We start from the raw sequence: 22,876 nt of genomic DNA on the forward strand, positions 1-22,876 counted from the left end.
TTGCAGGTAAGCGTATTATGTGCACATATGGGAGAGCAAAATGATCTTGCCACTGATGCCCATGAAGGACCCTTCAGGGCTAGATGGATAAGCCTGTTAGGAACGCTCTCTAAAAGGCAATAAGAGAGGGAGACTAGGTAATAAATGGCTTTTTTGCTTGCGCTCACTCTCAGGGGATATTCTCTCAATGAATTAATATTGCAGCAGAGACTCGGGCCTGGGCCAGATTATACCCATAAAAATTGGCAAATTATGGCCAGGTTGACAAGGCACTCCATCAGCACGGATATTAATAATGTACAATATGCTGCTGCCAGGTTCAAGTAAAATGATCATTACACAGAGCTAATGCGTGAAATAGAAGTTAAAGCCCAACACATCCCATCGGCCTGTACACATTAGCCATAGTGATTATAAGGTAACATTTCCTAAATAACCATAACATAGTAATAGGAGCTTGCAAAAGCTCAACTAACAGTTTCTGACTGGAATATCTCTCCTCCTTTCTCTCTCTCGCTCTCAAACACACTTTTACTCCCTGCTGAAACCTCTGAGACAAAATCCGCTTATTTTGAAATACTTTCGAACACAGCCGAAAGCTGATTTGAAAGAACTGAGGAGGAACAAAAGCTATTTACCTCCAAATGTCAAAATCTATCAACCAGCACCAGCAGCAGGTGGAAGAGCAGTCAGTCTATTTTGTATGCATGCACACTTTTTTTTCGATTACAGCTATACCTCCAATAATCACCCAAAAATGTGAAACAGTAAAACATGACTGAGGATCCTGCTTTGAGGCTTAAGTGTGTCTGATGGAGCTACACAAGAAAAACAAGGAAAATACTTGGCTGAGTTCTCTGTTAGGGATGGAGGGAATTTGGCAGAGGGACTCTGTTTGTGTAACTCTTTCACTGTTTGGATGGACTTTACTCCAATTTGACTAGGAGCTCCAGGAATGCTTCTCATCATAACACACAACAATAAATGTCCATTTGTGAACCTCTTAAGAAATAGTCCTAGCCAAGAAACTAATGAGCATTCTGTCAATAAAAATGAATGACAAAATAATTTTTTCACAAGTTGCATTTCACAAACAATTTGTAATTATTTTTTTAATATAGCCCATTCGTTTCAAATGAAGGGCCAGGGTTTCACATAAACTAGGTTAGCCTACAACTTAATTTCATTATACCTGATAATAAAAATAAAAAAAGCTGGCATCATCCATTAATTTTATCAACTCAGATGCTCCTATAGGCAGATCAAAATCTCTGACACGTTCATTCTTCGAGGTCTGGCACGTCTCCACCTCTCTGTCTTCGCATAGCTACTTCATCGGATACGTGTTTGGACATGAAGCACCGGGCGATGTGCTGTCACATCATTTTTACAATCAGCCCGATATCTGCACACGTGCACAGCTCCTACACTTAACAGACGATGTGCAAAACCAACTGGTGGGGGAATCACTTGTGTTCAATGGATATGGCTCTGGTTTTATCAAAAATACAAGTTAAGATAAGGGAATACAAGGGTTAAAAGCGGAGTTTTCAATACCACAAATCGGCTGTAGACTGGAAGTGTTTTAGCTCATTTGAGCGCACATCAGTGCACTGGAGCAACATGTTTTTACTCTCGTCTAAATTGAGCTTCGCAGTTTGGACGAATAGGTTTGCAACCATTCCTGCAAGTCATTTTCAGGGGAGCATGTTTTCCCTTATAGAGAAAACATCCAACAAATTAAATAAAAAGTGATGATGAAATTGTTGCAAAATCAGTGTGTAATTAAAGCTTCGGCATTCACAGACAACGCGAAACACGAGCCCTTACCTGCCATCAAAGTCTGCACTTGTTCCATAGCAGCAGCTGCACAACAGCATCAACTTTATCCATAAATCCATGCTGGCGAGCGTTACGCGCCCACGCTGCTTGTTATTCTCCGTAATCCAAACGCACCGGGTAAAGGAAAACTGCGAGGGAAACAATGAGGCGAAAGAGCAGGGCGAGTTTCTGCACGCGGGAGGCGCACAGGTAAGAACGGTCTGCCGGCGTCCTGCGAACTGCTCATGTGCGATGTGATCAGTAGGCTAGGCGCACGAGTGAAACCAGTCCGCTTCAGAGTGACCCCGATGTGTGAGTGTTTGTGTGTGTGTGAGTGTGTGTGTGGAGCGGGACGCACTCTGCCGGGGAGAGAGCGCACAGCTCCTTCTCTCTCTCCTCACAAGTTCAGCCAGCGGTCTCTCCAACCAACATCACCCACTGCAGTCAGACCTCGCTCTCATGTAGGCTACGTCTCTTTTCAATAGTCAGCGGTAAAAACGCCGCCAGACGCGCTCTACGGGACTTTTTAGAGTAACGTCATGACCCGTACAGCCAAGAGGAAGAGGCTCCAGCTGTATAGGCTATTGTAGCTTTCCGTGCCTGCCGCGCATGCTTTGGAAATGCCTTAATTAATTGCGTAGCCTGCTGAGGCACGCAGGTGCATCGCCCACCCAGGCAGCCTAGAAGATGTCAGCTCACACAGTGGAGAAGACGAGAAAGTGAAAATGACTGGGGCTGAACTTAATTTGGAGAATAGATAGGCCTACATAGATAATCAGCACACAATACAAAATAAGCAGTTTGACAGAGTTTGAGGTGTTCTTGATTGATTAAATGGCGTTTGGTGCACCTGTAATTATTCTAAATGATGACAAAAGTGTCTTTTTTTTGTAGAAATATATTAGAGAGAATGTATCTACACTGACAATAGTATCTGCTTTGTTTCATATATAATGTTAGCTGCATTATTGTAAATCAGGATCAGGATCTTGATAACTGATCTTGATGCACCCTTTATGAAACTACAAGGTCTTTATCACCCCCATTCTTTTCCATACAGTGATGTCTGATTCTATTAAGGTGATTATCTCCCGCCTGATAAGCAGCACTTCATATTCAAAGTCTGGTGAACTCCTGTCCGGGGGCAGCATTATATACCTCTGCCTCAGTTTGCTGATGTGCATGCAACCTCCTGCTCAGAGAAGCCAAGTCAGTCAATAACATGATTCACCAGTAAGGACTCAATGGAGAGATAGGGAGGGGGGAAATTGAAGGAACTGTGCCATAATTTTCAGCAATGGAACAGGAGATGAATGAGATGAAAGTTTGATATGATTACTGCTTGATGTTCTCAGTCTCCCTCGTCTTTTGATACATGGCACTGTTCGCCTGGTTACGCCCTGTCACCAGTTTGACGATAAATCTATGCGGTGGCACAGAGGTTTGACGTCTGTAGAAGCAAGTGATCGGAGAAACGCTGGTTGTGTATAATTACACTATTAATCACATTGTTATTCGACTGGAATATGGTTCCATGGCCATTTATCATATTTAAAAATGAGTTATGGTTTATGCAGCTCCCAATTTTAAACAATATTGGTATGTTGTGTGAAAAACTAAGACCAATCAAATTAAACTTGGAAGACAGTTCACCCAAAACAGAAAAATACATAGGCTACTGTCTCACTTATCTTTTGTTGTGTGGCCCTGCTAGGTTTTTTCAGTTCATTCTCGTCTCAATTTGGATTCAGTTGGATGTGGAAGCTGCTGCTGATTTCCACATGAATTATCTTGAAAGACCGCCTCCATTTAAATCTAAATATAACTGTATTAGTCATTTATTATTGGAAAGGTATTCTCATAAACTGCGTGTGTTCAGCTGACCTGCTGTAGGCCTACTGACTAGAGACTCCTCATGTTACATGACCAAATAAATAGAATTAGCAGATTGGAAGGGCACCAAGTAAACACCAATTCTACAGTATTTAACCTAGAATTAGTGACGTTACTATAAAGGAATGAAGTACCAAAATAAAGCATTTCCAAATTGTGTTATTCTGGATAATGCACACAAGTGTCAACAGTCAGGGGGAACATGTAAATGGAAAAAAAAAGTGTATTTGGGTGAACTCATCCTTTAAAGATCATCGATGGGGAAAACAGAGTCATTATGAGAGACTCTGAACAGACAGTGCTGCAGCAGACAAAAGTGGATAATGAATGCAAAAACAAAATCTAGGCAGGTTAATACGAAACTGGGAATCCATCCGGTGACAACTAATGTGACAAGTCGAATGAGAGGGATCAGGATAAAGATAACATCATTATTAGGGTGTGCATAACAACAGCAGCTGGGACCTGCTGTAGGCAACAAAGAGGAAACGTGTGCACAATTATTCGATTATCAAGACTTCTATTATAGCGCTCAACTTTGTTTTATTAGAAGAAAAAGCCTAAGTGAAATTTAACACAATTCATGATGCATTTTAAATGGTACATATCAAAGAGCAGGCTTGCTATTTAAGTAAATTAAGGGCAGCATAGGCCTTGTATCTGTCATACTTTATGTCAGAGCCTGTTAGCAGCAACTGTGAACAAAAACAAGGTTACTGACAGAAAGGGACACACCATGGAGGGACACACAATGCGGAGCAGGGAAATGTTGCGGGCAAACGACCAACAACACTACCAGTGTAATGAAGTGGAAAACAACAAGTCAAGCTGAATTTTAATTACTAGTAATAACTGAAGGTAATAAAAACAATGATTATTCCCCCCCGCTTTCTTCCCTGGTAGAGGTTTTCTGCAGTAACACATTGTTCACTTCAGAGCTGCTTTTGAAAAAGCTTAAACACAAATGGTGAATGAAGTGTATCACTGCTGTACTCATACAGACAGGCTCCATTAGGCCAACAAAAGTAAAGAACCCCTCTTTATGTACACAGACAGAAGCTCGGACACTTCATTCATTTTCTGTAAACAATGACGCCTTGTCTGTTCGCCTTCCAGACCCGGGTGTTCGGAGTTGAATCAACCCATTTCACACCTCAAAATGCTCCTCTCTATCATGCTAGGTTTACGCACCCACTTTCTCACTCTGCCCCTTTTTGTGCCTATATGCATTTCTTTTAATGGGCTCTCATGCAGACTCAAGAGCCACAAGCATGAACTGGGGAGTCACATATCTCCTTTTGAAATAATTCCAGTCTATAGAAGGAGCCGTGTCTGTGGCCATTCACCTCGGGATAGATTGACTCTGCTGACTGAATTCAGATGAGCTCCATGCTGGAAAGGCCTGCAACCTTCCGTCTTGTCGATCCCTTATGTGAACAGGAAAAAATGACTCTCTGCGCTACCTTCCTCAGATGTCTCAAGCAGCCGCAATACACTGTAGTAGAACGTGGATTTTGTTTTGAGAAAGCGATGACCATCTTAAAGGGGCTATAGTATATTTAAAACTTACAGTAGAGGACATGTGGAGTGTATTGTGGAATGTTCAGCTACAAGGCACTCTGAACAGTGCGCATCTAATCAAGCACACTGACCTTTTTTTGCTAGCATCATAAAATATTCATTGCTGCTGCTGAATGTGTTATGGGATGCATATACCATATTAACATTTATCCTTTCTGAAAATTAATCAGTTTCTTGGTAGGACCAAGGCAAGGGAGATGCTATATTTTACCTGATGAGATACGAGTTTGAATCCAATTTATCCTTCTTCTCTACCCCCCTCCTCCCCTCTCTGGCTCTCACAAACACGCACAGAGGAGAGGTAGATAATGATGATTCCCCATCTCATCTTTAAGTGCAGATGAGTTTTTATCCTTCTACCGTTAACACCTGGCAACAAAGGGAGCTGGCGGCTCTCTGAGTTTCTATCACAGAAGGCCATATACAGACTATTTGCGATAGCAGCGTGTGGAAATATGGTGAACTCAATTTGCAACGTGGGTGTGCAATTTCCGCGGCTTCTGTTTTCCGCTGACAGCTTGATCACACAGTTTAGGCAGAGACACGGACTTAACGTAGCAGTTTGGAAGACACTTGAGCCCTTTTACTACAACAGAGCCTCCAATTATTGAGTGCATTTGAGGAAGGAAAGGAGGAGTTCTCAGAAAGCACTCTTCCACGTGTTTATTGTATCAAACATGATTATTGTGGCACTTTTGCCTTTGCTCTCAGTCTGAAAAAGAATTCAGAAGACTTTTGTATAGAAATAGGAAAGCAAAGATTATTTATATTTTTTCCTGAGGTTTCTTCAAAAATGGCTTGTGATAAAATGACCACAAAGAAAATGTTGGATGATGGGTGGGGAAAAAAATCCTGACACAGCCAACCCTGACCACACTGATGATGCTCTGCTGTTGAAAGGTGCTTGCAGTCCTAATTATGCACCAGTCCTTCCAGATGGCCAGCATTGACTTCCAGACCACTGTTTAGCGGTGGACTTCCCACCAGCATGTTGTTCTTCGGTGAACAGCTTTCAGGTTCCATAGTCATCACCCTCACAGTGTAGCCGTGAGTCTCCGCTGCCCACGAGCGATCCAAGTCCACCAGGCCCATACAATGTTTACCTGGGGAGTTCCAAAAAGAAAATGATTATCATGAGCTACCGTACCAATACTGTTTATTAAAGCTGATGCAAAACTGAAATTTAAGAGATTTTGACATATATACACTACAGTATACACACACACAGACATACAAACTATTACAACACATGAAGGAGAAAGATGTATGCAACAGTTTGCTCTGAAAATTTGATGTTGCTTGATTCAAATATTGTATGGAATAGTCAAAAAAAGAGACAGATATGACAGAAATCCTCTAAATTATAAAAAACTGTCATGTACATAAAAATTCAGCCCATGAAACCCTGAGGTAGTGCAGCCTCTTCAAACAGCCATTTAGGTGACACATTAAAAGAAAACACCTGAATAACCGAATGTAGAAGTATTTGATATGTTGGGACCCCTATGGTTGGATTGGGACACGCTGCCTTAGAAATTGTACCGTATGATACTATTTACATCCAATCATGCTCTATTGTCTGTCTAAAAAATGCAGGGCAGGCCTATAGTTGGCTTTCATTTAGGATCAAAACGACATAAGAAAAGATCACAGTGACGTGGTCTTTTGAAGAAACATTTCCATCCTGCCAGCGCGACTATGTCCCCTTCCCTGGGGAATCTTTCAACAAGAAAGAAAATTATGTGAATCATATGATGTGACCTTCACAGTCACAAGATCCTAACCCAAATGAACGCATAATGGGTGATAGGAGGGAGTTAGACTTTACGTTTGAGAAAACCATGGATAATCTTTACCAACGTGCACTGAAGCTGTTCTGGCGACTTGTGATGGCAGCTGTGTTTTTTGTCGTGTTTACTTTTTTCACCCATCTCCATAAGCAGCTAAAGCTGACATATCTAAGCCAATATCAACAGAACAAGATATCAGCAGGGCTCTAATAGTAGCATCCATTGTAGTTTGTACCGTATCAGTTTGTATTCGGTGGGTGATATTGTGTTATTTTGTCCATTCATTTCCTGTATTTTCCCAGCATTTGTGTCCATCAACAACACCCTACAATGGCTGCATATTCAGCAACAACTTCACACTGGTTAAAGCCATTCTTTCTTAGGCTTTCCTTTGATGCCAGATTTGAACTGTATTGTGCTGTTTAGCAGTTAGGTGTAACAAGTGGGAGTAAATGAAAGCTTTGGGGTCTGCCATGCTGCCTGCCTACTCGGTTACAGTGACAGTGGCAGGCTCTGGAGAGATGAGATCAAACATGGTTAGAAAGTGTTAGTGGGAGAGGCTGAGGCCCTGTTAACTGATACAGAGCAGCAGCCTCTGTGACAGGTGCTGTCAGGTACATATGAAAGGGCTTCAGACTGACGAGGCATCGGGGAGCCTCTTCAGATTTCAGAGGGGAAGCTTTGATAAGCTGGAGAGTTATCAGGTGTAAGGACAGTCCTCAGCGCAATGGAACGCCGTACAGTGGGGCTTCAGCAGCATCCAACTGGAGGTTCCCTGTCTGACTAAACACTTCCCTCTGTCTAAATATGATCTGGCAGCTGTTCACTGCAGCTGTTCTCCCACAGTGAAGAAATCCATGCATTAACATTTTTCACACATTTAAAAAAAGTACTGGTGTTGGGTCACGGTGTACAAAAAGACCCTTAGAAAACACAACATTGGCTTGCACTACAATAACTACTGTGACGAACAGAAGTCAAACTAGAGATGTGATGGTGAGCTATAGGCAAGGTTTGGAGTAATTATTGAAAAATGTGCAGACATAATTTCTTTGTAATATGGAGTACATTACACCAATTCATGGTTTTAATAAAATAGCCAAAGAACAGTGACTTTTTAGATAGTATAGATTTCTACTGTCAGACATGGAAAAGGTTAAAAGGGTCAATGTGCAGGTATGATAATAAGATTGTGAACATTACCTACGAGGCGCCTCTCAGGAGGGAGCTGGACAGCAGTTTGGTCTGCGAAGCGACAGAGGATCATGTGTTCCTGAAACAATGACAGACAATGAGTACAAGGACTGTTAATGCAGGTCTATCAGAGATTTAAAGAATTCCAAGGAGACATTTTTTTCTTTTGTAATGAGCCATTCACAGTGGAACTAACACTATCATGCATTCACATATACACAGGCATGTATGAATTTGTTCCTTATATCTATTCATCTGTCTTTTTTTCTACATATGCTTTTACTTGCCTTGAGGCTTGAAAACGTTATCAGCAGATCACTAACTCTCTCACGTGTCAAGGAAATTCTACGAGGGAACTGTGCAGAATGTCATGTCTTTTTAAGCTACACTAGCAGCATGGCTCTACTTGCTATTCGCCCAATAAATTTGGTTTACGATCTGCCAAACTAATGACTCTCCCATAAACCTCAGGTGTACTATGTGGTTATTGCTAATTGGCAAATATTAGCATGCCAACAGGCTACATTAAGAGGGCGCTCTGGGTAAATATTATGTATAACGTCAGCATGTTAGCATTGACACTGTGAGAACGACAGCCTTCTGGTATTTGCATGCAGCTTCTCAAAGAATCGCCCTGTTGTTTCATTGTGTGCATTTTTTTTAAATTAAATGGAACAACTTCATCAGTGTAGTAGTTAGCTTCATATAAACCACATTTTCATCGATGATTATTTGCATACAATGATGGCTGTAAAAGCCCGTATAAACCCTGGTTATTTAATTCAAAGTTTCTGTCTTGTTTTTACCTGGATATGATTCATGGAACAAGTGAATCAGAAGGGCCGTTAAGTAATCCCTAATCTGCTTCTACTTTAATTGATTCCATTGCTTTCTGCGCCGGGTCAACGCTCAATGTAAGGCCACAAAGCAGGTGCTTAAAGTTAGCGCTGAACAGCGATATCTCACACCATTAGCCCTTTATTCCAGCGATAATAAGCCATTTGTCAATGTTCTGCCATCCTGTTTTAACTACTGTAGTCCAGCAAGGACAGTTAATGCTTCTGCTATAAAACAAAAGCTTTTATTCCTGTATCAACAGGGCGTTTGGTTGCAGAGATGCAAAATGGGCTTCTGTACTTCAAGTCCAAATAAATGGTGAACACCAAACATTGTTGACAGGAAATCATAGAGGGAGGCTGGAGATATTTAGAGTTCAGGTTCAAAGTGGCACATACGGTGTCCGCTGGTTTAAATAGAACAGATTTGTGTGGCTATATGTTTATGCTTCTCATTTCCAGACTGAAAATGTAGTCATTTTGAATTATCTTGCGCAGTGGGCTTTTGGGCAAGCAGCAGGAAAAATAAAAAATAAATCACAAATCATGCTACAGAACAGTTCAATTACCCAATGTCTTGTAAATTACATATAATCTTTTGTGTCTCTTAAGCAAGGTCTGTAAAAGTCTGTTTCCGTCTAGTGCACAAAAGCAAAGTAGTTAGAGGTGGTCTGATGTTGTGACTTGTCAACTCTTGAGGTTGCCATGGCTAGGACCTGCAGTAACTTCTGCACAGATTTTCCCCAGGGGCACTGACAGGTACAATACATCATTGTGGGATGGGCCCTCCTGGAGTACAGTGCTGTGTCTGTATGTCTATGTTAAGCGATAAGGAATTAGGGACCGGGGGATGTAAGCCTCCCTCTTGTAGCTGCCTGGGGACTCTTTGTTCCAAAGACAGCGATGATTCGAACCCAGCCTTCTCATTTGTTTTATTTGACTCTGCCATCAAATAAATAAAATAAAATAAATGAAACAGAACAAACTTTTCAGATATTTGGTCCATCCAAATTACAAAAGGTTGTCTTCGTAAAGTCACACTTACCCTATAGCTATAACATTGGAGAATTACGCATCACTACATAATACATAGTTTAGTTGTTACTAAACATTTATGTATTAATATTAGCTTACAGTGCAACTGTTTTGTAGGAAACTCACAAAGCTAATGTCACAGACATTTCTCACTGTGAAAAGCAACTATTTCTCCATGTATGGGTTAATAAATAAAACTAAATAAATGTTTTAACGTTATGTTACAATTGTGATGCAGTGGGCAACCGTTGTTTCCAAGCAACATATTAACAATTGACAGAATGACATTCCTCTTCATGAGCAATTAGATATTTTGTAAGTTTTAGTAATGCAACACAGTTAAGCAAATCCCTATTTTTAAACTAGCTTGAAGTTACTAGGAACTTAAAAAAACACTTTATGCAAAAACCTTAAAGAAGTGGAATGAAGAAGAGCTAGTGCAGCCCATTCCAGCTGCTTCCTTGTAATATGTTTCTCATTTGTCTGCATCTCCTCCCGCCTCTATGTTTGTGTTTGAGTGTTGACACTTGTGGTATGAGAAAACACTTTCACCTTTCACTGGGTCACTGCACTCCGCTCCAGGTATGTAAAACTTTAACTTTGAGACCAAATGCCTCCAATCCCATTGTATCTCTGTTGATGTAGAAGCTTCTTCATGAGGATGGAATGAGCAAGAGAAAGATTCATTTTGTTGGAAGAGACTAGAGACCCACAAGATGTTTTTCAAACGAGTCATGACCCTGAAATGCCGATCTTCCCATGTGCTTAAAGAGAAGTGAACGGAATCTGAAATAGCATAAAACCATTTAAAAAAGACATACCTTATTAGTCAGAGTCTCTTGGAACCTTTTGCTGTAAAAAAACAAAACAAAAAATAGAACATTTGATGTTAAAGTGGGAGTAAAACGTACTTATCCACTTACAGTATATGTCATATACGCAGTTGCTCGTTCGTGGCGCTGAGATTGTATCATTGAAGGGAAATCACTTTGCAAATAAACTAGGGATATATAAACAAATCTAGGGCTCAACAAAAAACAAACAACATGCATTGTCTCTGAGACAAACAGATTTCTCCCTCTAGGGAAGAAGGACTTATAAAAACAGGGCTTTTTGCTATGACATGGGAACACAAGGTCGGTTTGTTTGTGATGGTTTAACATCCAGTCAGATCCTCATTGAAGCTAATTAAAAATCAACATGAAGGAGGGTCAGGGGGTTAGGGGCCAGGCGGTCGGGTCACGTGGAAAGAAGTGCTAAGTTTAACTTGAACTATTTGGGCCTTAATGAAATGGGCAGTTGAGTTTCACAGCTCATAAACACACGACCGTGGTGGAACAGCCGGGAATGTCTGCACCTGCAAGAATATTCACACGAGTACCTGGAACATGACCTGAGGGGAAAACACTTAAAGTAGCGAGAAAAAGATTGACACAGTCAGCTGCGTAGGGCCTGTAATGCACGGCTGACCTAGAAAAACAAGCTTCTTGTTGTCCATTACAGCTGCAAAGTTTTTAGTTTTTTTCTCACTGTTTAATAATTTATGAGGAGTCAGGAGGGGTTAAGTCTTAAATTAGCAGAAGTGAGAATAAGCAAAGAAAGTTTGCAAAAGAATGAAAGAAAAGAAAATCTACATGTATTGATACTGGTTACTGCAGTTCCTGTCCAAGGTGCAATTTTAGGGTTAGTTGTTACTTATTATACCATGGCCATCAGAAAAATGTGAACTCCTAATTTTTCAGCATGCCATTTAAAATGTACATATTACTGCATTTTAAAACTTTTCTTTGTCACTGTCATATGGTATGCTGATGCCTCCATTCTACTGGCTTATGGCACTTAAGTAGCACATCACTCATGTTCCACTGTCATATGCTCCTTCTTGTCAACATACACCAATATTTACTGACATATGCCACCGATAATTATGATATGTTGATGCTGTGCTGCGTGGCTTGAAATAGCATATCACTTGTTGTGTGCCACTGTTGTCTGAACAGCTGTCTGGATGTCGTCTGGCTGCTGTTTTTTTGCCAGTATTTGATGGATGTGGTGTGAAAAAGAATAAATGTATTATGGTATCTCCATCTTAACTTCCTGAGTGAGTATCCTAGCAGTTTTTTTTATTTTATTTTTTTGGCATTGTTATGCTTTATTGATAGTGCAGAGATTCAGAGTTGAAATGGGGCAGAGAGGGGAGTGACATGCAGAGAACGACCGCGGGCGGGAATCGAACCCGGGTCTGCTGCTGTGCCCGGCCCGGGGGGGATGCCCTACCAACTGAGCTAATGGCGCCCCCTTTGAGTATCCTAGCACGATTCTTTATCCAATACAGCGTTAACATAATGCTGCTATAGCAACAGTAGTCAACACCATCAGAGTACAACCTCTGACTTTCCTTGGTTCTTCAATCTCTATCTAAACTGCATTATATTTTAGGTCCTCAACATCACCGGGTCTGAAAGTTAACTTGTTCCTTCTCTTTAACACTTGGTATCATGAAGCAATTCCCACCAAGAGTGTCTGTCGTACCTCTAACTACATTTTCTTGTCACTCTGCAACATCCAAGCCTCTATATTAGAGAATCCTATAATCTGTTTCTGATAGAACGGTGGCTCAGATAGGAAAGGTAATGGGAGGGCTGTGTTGTGAAGGTGATGTGGCACTGCTCGTGTGTGTGTGTGTGTGTGTGTGTGTGTGTGTGTGTGTGTGTGTGTGTGCGTGCGTGCGTGCGTGCGTGCGTGCGAGCGAGTGAGCGAGTGAGTGAGCAAGTGAGTAAGTGACTGAGTGACTGAGTGAGTGAGAGAGAGAGAGAGCTGGCCAAACCGGAGAATTTGTTTTGGAGAGAGGATGCGAGAGAAGAGAAGCACCGGTGCCAGCAGGTGTCCAACACGACGACAACACGGTCAGTAACACACATTCTAAAAAGCAGAAAATCACCAGAGGAGAGCCGGTACAAACCTCTTGGGGAAGGTGAACTTGACTGCGTTCTGGATGAAGCCGTAGCAACAAGGACTGACCACAAAGGCGGCTCCTGCCTGGATGCAATGCTCTGTCACCATGTCTGTGGCAACACCACACGCATGGAGGGCAACCTGAAGGGGAACCAGACAGAAGACAACAAATTCAAAACATTTCACTTTCACCAGTAAACTCTAAGCTCTTATTGAAAACATTATTTGTCCAACAGCAAGACCAAAACTGAGAGCACTTGAAAACACACACTCAATCCCATTGATTACTCCAGAATAGCTGCTTCTATTAAATACATCTATGCTCCCAAAGGTGGCGGCTCTGGGAATTAAAGTAAACATAATGTATTGGTGCTTTAGAAGCGGAGGCACGGTCGCATCAGGATTCCTATTGAGTGGGTAAACTGAGCGTGGTGATGAAGACCCAGCTTCGCATTAGTAACAGTTTGGTTATACGTATATTGTATACATCATGGAAAGGGCCTGAAAGAGCCGATAATATAGCCTGTCTGTATTCCAGCCGGCTCTCTCACCCAGCCCATCCTAATGACCCCTCAGAGGTGCTTAGTTTTATATCCAAGGAAAGTACAGTGGTAAAACAGATGATTTCCTCTCAAGCGTACATCGGCTAAATTAGATTCTAGCTAATGGTCCAAATAAAAAGCATTAACAACAGTCTGGTGTGACAATAGCTGCCCAAGCTCACTGGAATTAACCCCGTACCACTTAAGTGCCCAGTTCAAAAACTTCTATTCTTGTGGTCCAAGAGGTTGTCACTTGGCGTCTGTGAGTCTGAGTCGACTGCACGTTGCCTTGACAGCGGTGCCACAGAGCAGCAGGTTCAATGCTGGTCCGAACACAGGGCAGAGCGATTAGGGGAGATGCAGACACTCACTTGCACACACTAAACATGGCAAAAACCCACTTAGAGTTACTAAAATGTCTGGGGAAGGGACTACTTTTCTCTCATTGGAAGTTCAACAGCTGCAGCCATCTTTCACCTCAAACTACACAAGAAAATAATTAATTTCAGCAATTAAGTGTTCTCAGCTGCAGGGAGAGCTCCACATAAAAACTATGTTGTTTTTGTTCATCAGCAAATTTATTCCAAAGATCTGCTTTTGACTTTGACATGGAGTTAAACAAGGAGCTCCTGCACACGAAAGAATAAACAGAGTGAAAATTGGGGGAATTAACACCAATCACTTGCATGGCCTTGCATCTATTTGACACCTCATGTTCTCTCCCCTGCATTTATTCATAGCATCCGGGGGGAAGCCAAGTTTATATATTCCAACAGCATGTCTCAGACTGCTGATTAGTAGGAGGAGTCAAATAAGGAAATGAAAAGATTGCATGATGTTACACCCCCCCTCCCCCACATCTGAAGCAAAAAATAATTAACAAAGTTACACCATCACTCTTATTACCCAGCTTCTTAATGTTGTACATTAGTCATGCTGTGGTAAATCCAGATTGAAATGTATAACCTTTAGCCTTGATTTAACACAAACAAAATGACACTTAACCAAAAGAATATACACTCACTATTATAGAACACACTCCGATATGTTTGGATAAGTAATAAAGCTTTCCTAATTCCTAAAAGCATAGTTTTTTGTCTTCTTGTCTGTATAAGCAATAGTGATGAAACCATGTCCCAAACCACTATGTTGTTCAAGGTACTAATTAACCATGGGTAACAGAAGGGGGAAAATATGCGAAGCTGAATTAAAACCATCTAGTAGACATACAGTTTTTAATACATGCCCTGCTAAGGAGAACTCTGACACACACATTCCGCTGGAAGAAGAAATCATGAATCAATATGCAACAAGCACCAAAGGGCCGTTTATAAATCTGCGTTCTTTATTAATCTGTTTTTTGGGGAGTGGAATGGGTGTCTCTATCTGAACCTGCCTCTCAATAATCCCATCACAGAAATAATGAGCCTTCATTATTCATTCTTATTCAAGTAATTACCTCCCTCGTCTGTCCTAGCTGGGCCTAAGTCAGAACAAGTTCCTGCAATACAGTTAACGAATGCTGTACTTAATCAACACACCATACCTTTCTGCATCAGTTTGTTCAAAGCTCAAGTGTGTGATGCAACCGTTTCTACAAGCGTTAGAGTGGTTTTCCCTCTCAAAAGGTGGATGCAATGTTGCACTTTACAGGAGACAAACAGACTCAATCTTAAAGTCTTAAAAGAAAAAAAGGACCAAGAAAAGAAAAAAAACATTAGCATTAGAATTACAGCTGATAAAAGCCTTGTTGGAATTGACCAATATCTGTTTGAAAGCAATAAAGGCGGGTACATTTTTCTTCACACAAACATAAAGAAGTCAACTGAGAAAATCAATGGGAAAAAACAAACCGCCCCTTAAGCAGAACCAATAAAGGACATGGACCCAATTGAATCCAAATCAACTTCATGCCCCACAAATTTCCCTGCCTCCTCCGAGGCGTGCTGGCTCAATGTTATCCGACAGGATAAAGAATACAACCTGAATGCATTGTATTTAGAGGCTGGTTCCTGATACCAGTCAAAACGCCTAGGACGTGCAGCTGCAGACAGGAAGAGCACACGCCGACAACGAATAGTGACACCTCAACTTAATTAGCCTGATTAAATGAACTAAAAATGGAACCATGTATTATACATAACAGGATAAAAAATGGTGTGATGGCCGGTTCTTTCAGGTAGAAATATTAGCCGTGCCGGAAAAAAGCTAAGCCAACAGCTGAGGCTGCATAAATGGTGATGTAAGAATCACAAGCTGTGCAGGATAGGGCAAACTTAACCTACCGATTATCTTTCTTATAATACTCTCCATTTACCATTTCAATCTGACTTTAGATCACTCCAGTCCACCAGCACAGCACTTACTAGAGGGGTTAAATATATTCTGCTTTCCATTGACTCAAATCAAACATCTCTGCTTTTACTTCTTGACTTAAGTCCAGCTTTTAACACTAGTGACCACATATCCTCCTATGTCGGCTCCAAAACCAAATTGGTGTTAAAGCCTTGGCTCTGTTTTGGTTCAAAACCTATTTGAATGATAGGACACCCTGTGTAGCAGTAGCACTGAGATCCCTTATCGACCTATGGAAGCTGCCACTTGAAGCTGGTTTGTAAACCCCACAATGCAAATGTGGCTTCACAAATAAGCTGGACGTGACTTAAGCACCTGCTTCATATAACTATGTACTGTGTGATAAAACAATCCATGTGTGAGCACATAAGAAAGGCGCTGACTAGGCTACAAAATAAATACCTACATATTGCAGAGAAGAAGAATCTGTGCTGTTTGTTTCTTGCCCAAGTGGAACAGGTCCCAATGGAGTGACATTGCTGGAACAATAGCAGCTGCTAATTGCAGCGGGTACATTTATATACAGTATATGTTTATGTTTCGATTTGTCCTAGAGAGAGTTAGAGTGAGGCTACTAGAACAGCAACCTTTTCTGTAACTGGGTTATGGCACATGGCAGGAAGATGGATCTCCCCAACATATTTTGGGGAAGACACTGACCTGAGATACAAAAATAACGGCAGTGATCAAGGGTTATCATGATGATACAGATTATCTATTGGAGAACAAAATGTGTCCCGTTTGGAAGCAGAAGCAAAAAAGGTGAAGGGGAAAATGTTTAAAATCCCAAGTACTGGGCGCTCCGGTGGCGTAGTGGATAGGGCGCGTACCATATTGGCTCCGGCCTTCGTTGCAGTGGGCGCGGGTTCGAATCCGACCAGTGGACCTTTACTGCATTTCATCCCCCCTCTCTCTCTGTGTCCCCATTTCAACTCTGTACTATCTAATAAAAATAAATAAATAAAAAGCTTGAAAATGCCAAAAAATAATCTTTAAAAAAATATATATATATTAATCCCAAGAACTGGCTTTGTGTTACACAGGCCGACTTAAACAACCCATTATTAACCACAGTTAAGGACCTTTTTGCTCTAAATGTATTGTATTGGTTGTAATGCATCATATCAACAAGTCAATAACACTCTGTAGATGAAGGTGGGTGTTCTAAAAGGACTAAAAAAGCATTTGTACTTGCAGTTAAAGAAAACGACGCTCTACTGACTTTTAGTATGTTTTTTTGCCCCATTAGGTACAGAGGTTAAAAGCTAGGAAAATATGTATTCTGTTGTCGCAGGTAGCTGTGAAGAATCAAACACATTTACCAAGCAGGACGTTTAAGCTAAATAAGCATAAACAAGTCGAACAGCAAACTTGGCAAAGACGATGGGGGAAAAAAAGTGTGATGAATTAAGAAGTGAAAAGGGTGATGATGTGCCTGCATAAAACTTTAAATGGCAGGCAACCATTTTTCATTTTAATGCAAACTATTTCTTACACTTTCCCTTCTGAAGAAGACTCTAACTCCTTAGATCCTGAAGGAATATCTCTTGAGAGCCAACCAAAAGCATATATGGATGGCAGATTTTCAAAGTAAAGAGCAGCAAACGAAGACAGGCGAGCCATTAATATTCCTCATTAAAGAGAGCCCTGAAATAACCTTTGTCCTTCATTTTCTGGGTAAAAGCACAATGAGGCTTTTTCGATAATCAGAGAGGGGACAGTGACTTAATGCGGCTTGACTGAAGTGCATAGCACTAAAATGGTTCAGATTAAAAGCTCCACTTCAGGAAATGAAAGGCCATCTCAGCTGCACTGACAAAAATAATTGCACGTTTGCATTCCCATCTCTGGAAAACTATGAGGGAATGACATGTCTCTTCATGTGATTAGGGATGGGGCCGATCCGATGCAATATCGGTATCGGGTCCGATATAGCTGCAATCTACGTATCAGATATCGGACTGACAACTCCAATTTAAAAAATATATTTTACTATAAAGGAAAGGTACATTTTAAGACCATAGCTATGTGATATAGCACACATTAATATTAAAATTAGCAATTCAAAAGTTGAGTTCTGATGTTCTGCATCCGAACCGTTCAAAGCTGATAAACCTATATGCATTTGTGTATATTCATTGCTCACCACCAACAAAGAAATGTATAATAATTATGATATCGGACAGTATTGGTATCGGCCGATATCCAAAACCCAGATATTGGAATCGGATCGGAACTGAAAATAGTCAATCGGTGCATCTCTACATGTGATGTGTGGCAAAGCTACTTCAAAATATGTGTATAAATGTTTTGAGACTAAACATACAATGTTCAGATACCTTGCGGTAAGTTGTGATTGTAGCAGAGTAAGAAGTTGCACATTGTTTATTCAGTCATGTTTTGTTTCTTTGTATATTGGTCCTTGCAATGCTCACCCCAATGTGAAACGGTCCTGTGAAGTAGTCCAAATTGGCCTGAATGAAGCCGATGTTTTTGAGACCAAGCTCAGCACAACGACTCTGGGCTCTGACCAAAGACTCTTCTTTGTTCTCTATGAGGAGGATCTTGAAGACAGAGAAAAAACAAAAACACCAAAAAAAATTCATGAAAGCTCCCAAAGCGAACAATAAACACAAACTTTGATTAAGATGGCAGTCGCAGGAGGTCAATTCTTATCAATAGGACATATCATATATCATCAATTCTTCAAGAACGCCTGAATCCTGAATGAAGTAAAGTGTATTATGTCTGACAAAAAAAACACACACATACACAAATTCACCAACGTTACCTGGCAATCGGGGAGTGTGTGAGCCAGAACAATTCCTACATGCCCCTGCCAGACAGTATAAAGAAAGAGAAAAATAAATTTAAATTCACAAATGGAAAAGGGCATCACTAAGAGTCATGGTTAGTGCTGACCTTTTCAACTGAGTATTGACCTTTAAGCCATGCAGCTCTGAGCAGAGTCTGTCTGTGAACACTCACTGGACCAAAAACAAACACATTTGCAAAGGAAATAAAAACCTATAAGAATGATTTCTTTCAATCTGGGCTGCAAATGGAGCAGCAGCCTCGTGCAGCCTCGGTCAGATGCAGTGATAAACATACTGTACACAATGCAGAGCTGGACTGATGCATGAACACAAACCGTTCCACTGCAGAAATCCACAATGGTGTATCCCGGCCTGGCTAGCTCTGTAGCCATGGCAACCAAGTTATTGAGCTGTTGCCTCTTCCTGACTGCACGGATATCTGACATTTTCCCTGAGAAAAAGAAGGAAAAAAACACAAGAGAAAACCAACATGTTTTAAAATTATTATTATTAATATTATATTTTTTTAACAGGGAATTAATTTGAAAAACTCAATTAAAGGGAAAAAAAACAATACGGAAGAAATCAAAGATAAATGGAAATTCATTATGATTAGAAAAAGCTATTTTGTTGCTTGGTTGGTTCCAGCTAATACTAACTCATTACAAATAAACTCAACAACAATAATAATAATAATAATAAACTTTAACAACAAAAAGACAAGTCAATATCAATTGATCAATATCAATATCATGCACATTTTCCATTACTTTACTGTTATCTTTTCTCTTCTCAGTGAGAGAAGAACCCTCCCACCTCTAACTGTTAAAATGGTGATTTACAACAATCCATTTTAGGTAATAGATATAGCCCGCAGATGACAAAAAGGCCTCCACTCTCTCATCAGCATGTTCCCAGCCTATATTGCCATCTAGGGAGTGCAGACAATCTTTCAACATCATCGAAAGTGAGCCTCCGGGCCAAAAATCAAGTGTCCGTCATGTTTGTGGCGGAAACTTTCTGTTGCTGCGCCAGCGGTGCGTACCGCATTAACTCAAAACACATTTCAGTCTCCAGCCTCTTCATCCCCCGTCTCCTAGCACGCCACATCGGCAGTGAGCCGTTGATGCGCTATATGCTGGTGCCGTATCTGGTCCATAAATCTAGAGTGATGAGCATTTAATTTACCCCGCACACTCATATGCACACAACTAGAATATCAGAACAATATTATTCCCACACCTTCCCGCACACTGCTTTGTAGGCAACATGACAACAAGGGAGGACAGGTCGCAATAGGCTTTATATTCCGGCAACACAAATAGAAAATGTTACAGTGGCATTATTCAGCTCTCATACTAGCTGTTATTGAGAAGATACCAGCTGCAGGGAGAGCACAATAATGAAAGTGAAGGATGAATATAAACACAGAGAAACAGCAGGGAGGTAGGCTAATGGACAAGACTCTGATCTTCATTTGAACGACTAATTCACAGGGGTGGAGGCACTTCGATGTATCCATTGCTTTAGAGAGGCTACAGCATAGAGGCCTTCTGATGCATCTGAATACATTAAGATTCATTGCAAATTGTATTACAGAGTGTTATGAAAGTCAACAGTCCAGAATAAAATAGAAATGGGGATCTAAGACGTGGCTGAGTGCGGAGACACTGAATAATCAAAAAAAATAATCAGTATCAGTGCTTCGATGTGACGTAGAACAAATCAAATCTGCATAACTGATTTTTTTAGCCACTTGAGCGCAGCGGAAAGGGGCTGGAAACACAACACTGAAATATAATTAACTACTAGAGTTAAAATGGCAAACCTGTTATCAAAAACTAAGCTATATACACATTTAAAAGATATGGATTAACAGCATCATCCTGCTTTTAGGTAGCCTGATTAATATAAGTCCAATATTCACTTTACTTTTATAGCTCTGTTTTTTGTCTCCACCGACCCGGTGTTGTCTGACTCTTTTACTGAGAAATGCTCTACTATAGCTGTACTATGTATAGTAGCTGCCATTTGTTGCTGGGCAGGCAGTGCATAGCCTGCATTTAGAATGTGTTTGCTGGAAAACAGCTGCCTGCTGCATCTGAAAAATCACGCTACAATCAGAACAATGTGCTGAAAGGAGCTATAAAGCTGGACAAAGTGCAGGGGACTGCACAGTATGTTGATGTATTTCACATGCTAGCCATGTGATCTCTTTTTAGATAATAAACTTCACTTTCAGATTTTCTACTCAAACAAGACTTTGTTTATTGAAAGGTCTTGAGGTCAAACCCATAAGCAATGAATGGCTGAGTGGGCGGCAACAGCAGAAGAGCTAAACACATGTGAGTTGACCACCGCTTTTGTTTCTTATTTCATTTTTAATGTGGTCCCAAGGAAAAGTGTAATACTGAGAGAGGTCAGTATTACCTGGGTTACCCAAATGAAGTTCACTAGAATTCTGATAGACATCATGGAGAATGTTAGAGAAAGTAGAAGTGAAAAAGTATGTCAAGAATACTAAACATTTGCATAAAGGCTTAATGACACAAATAACAAGACGCTTTCATAATGCCTTAACATGTACAAATTAAAGATGCAGTTGCTTTAATTACCGTTATCATTAATATAAATCACAGAACAATTAAATCCCCAAAAGACAGTTTATCTGTCAACGTCCAATAACCTAATTTCAAGTTTTATGTAGGCTTCTCTTTCTGGCTGTGTAGATGATCTGAGTGGCTATTCAATATTTAGCAGTTAATCAATATTTCATTGGTTGTCAATTGCACCATTGCTTAAAATAATGCTCAGAATTAGCACAAATAAAAGGTATCAATATTTTAATCCATCACAAATTCTGGGCTATGTCACTTTGTTTTTCACTCACTACAAGATTGGTCAAATTGATGCTGCTATCTGTGAACGTGATCTTCTCACCTCTCCCATTTGTCCTGTTGTAAGAGATGTATTTAGTTTCACACTGCGTGTATCCTTCAACCCTAACAGCCAGTGGTCCCCCAGGTAACAAGCCCAGAAGGCCATTCTCCCACATTGCGTCTTTGCTATGAGGGTCACGTAGACAAGCACCTCCCCGGGGGCTCAATGAGACATCATCATTTGTCATTCAGAATTGAAATCCACTTGCGAGAAAGAGTGTGGATAATGGATGATGTTCAGTGACCGTTCAATGGCAGAATATTTCATAATTTATACCTACGATTTTAAAAAGTAGCAAATAGAGAATAGGTATGCCATGGTCAGGGTGAGGAACATTGTTTATCATGCTCATCATCTTAGTTAAACATGTCAGCATACTAACATGTTTCTAATTAGCATTAAACCCAAGCAGTTTATTAATCCAATCAGTTTAGGCTGATGAGAAGGTCATTAGTTTAAGGATGTATCATCTGAAAACCATTAATGTCTGTGCAAAATGTTGTGTTTGTGCTTGTCAATCAATTCAACAAAAAAAATAAAAAATAAAAATAATAAAGAAAAAGTCAAGCGGCATAACGGGGAAATCCACACGTTGCCTGTGAGAGAGTGTATGTAAACCTTCCTTGTGACCCTTCGCTGGCAGCCCTGTCACAGCTGTTACCCTTCTAGTATGAGATAAATGGAATGCAGCTGTACTGTCTCTGTGTCTCAGTTATCAACATGCAGCTATTAGTCACAAGGTCAGGAAGAGTATTCATCAATGCAGGGCATGAAGCCCGTCCTTCTGACTGAAGGATCCCTATTCAATAAGCAAAACCATTACTATTACTATTTGCGTTGAATATTGTTTATGTATTGTTGTTTTTCCTTTGAATTTGTTTGAACTCGACGTCATTGAAAATGAGGGTCACCCCTCAATTGATCTCTCGAGGATAAATAAAAGTTAAATGAAAAATGAAAATTACACGCCAACATGATGCCAAAGTTGCCAGTTTGAGAATTATCTATGACGTGAGATCAGCCTAAATGAACAACCTCTGCATCTGAATGGTCTAAAACTGGATGGTACAGCTTGGAATGGAAACTTGAAAGTTTGATCCCAGCCCTAACTCAGAGAA

At 40.6% G+C, this 22,876-nt stretch overlaps 2 protein-coding genes across 5 annotated transcripts in view; both read right to left on the reverse strand.

The window, feature by feature from the left end:
* npnta (nephronectin a) overlaps positions 1 to 2,394 on the reverse strand; it is a 41,938-nt gene extending 39,544 nt beyond the window's left edge. For 2 of the 4 annotated variants that reach the window (XM_080029103.1, XM_080029102.1), the window contains exon 1: positions 1,831 to 2,391. In XM_080029103.1, coding sequence (XP_079885229.1) covers positions 1,831 to 1,901 — 71 coding nt within the window. In that variant the 5' untranslated portion in view covers positions 1,902 to 2,391. Of the gene's footprint in view, positions 1 to 1,830 lie in introns of all 4 variants that reach the window. The other 2 variants (XM_080029100.1, XM_080029101.1) reach the window with 2 other exon arrangements.
* Positions 2,395 to 4,360: 1,966 nt separating this feature from the next.
* The window catches only part of gstcd (glutathione S-transferase, C-terminal domain containing), a 44,458-nt gene continuing 25,942 nt past the window's right edge, over positions 4,361 to 22,876 (reverse strand). Inside the window, exons 6-12 of the mRNA XM_080029116.1 lie at positions 19,154 to 19,269; positions 18,794 to 18,838; positions 18,438 to 18,566; positions 13,113 to 13,246; positions 10,972 to 11,002; positions 8,289 to 8,358; positions 4,361 to 6,398 (exon numbers count right to left, since the gene is read on the reverse strand). Coding sequence (XP_079885242.1) covers positions 6,208 to 6,398; positions 8,289 to 8,358; positions 10,972 to 11,002; positions 13,113 to 13,246; positions 18,438 to 18,566; positions 18,794 to 18,838; positions 19,154 to 19,269 — 716 coding nt within the window. The 3' untranslated portion in view covers positions 4,361 to 6,207. The remainder of the gene's footprint in view (positions 6,399 to 8,288; positions 8,359 to 10,971; positions 11,003 to 13,112; positions 13,247 to 18,437; positions 18,567 to 18,793; positions 18,839 to 19,153; positions 19,270 to 22,876) is intronic.

This window comes from Ammodytes marinus, assembly GCF_949987685.1.
Source record: "Ammodytes marinus genome assembly, chromosome: 6".
Classification (NCBI taxonomy): domain Eukaryota; kingdom Metazoa; phylum Chordata; class Actinopteri; order Uranoscopiformes; family Ammodytidae; genus Ammodytes; species Ammodytes marinus.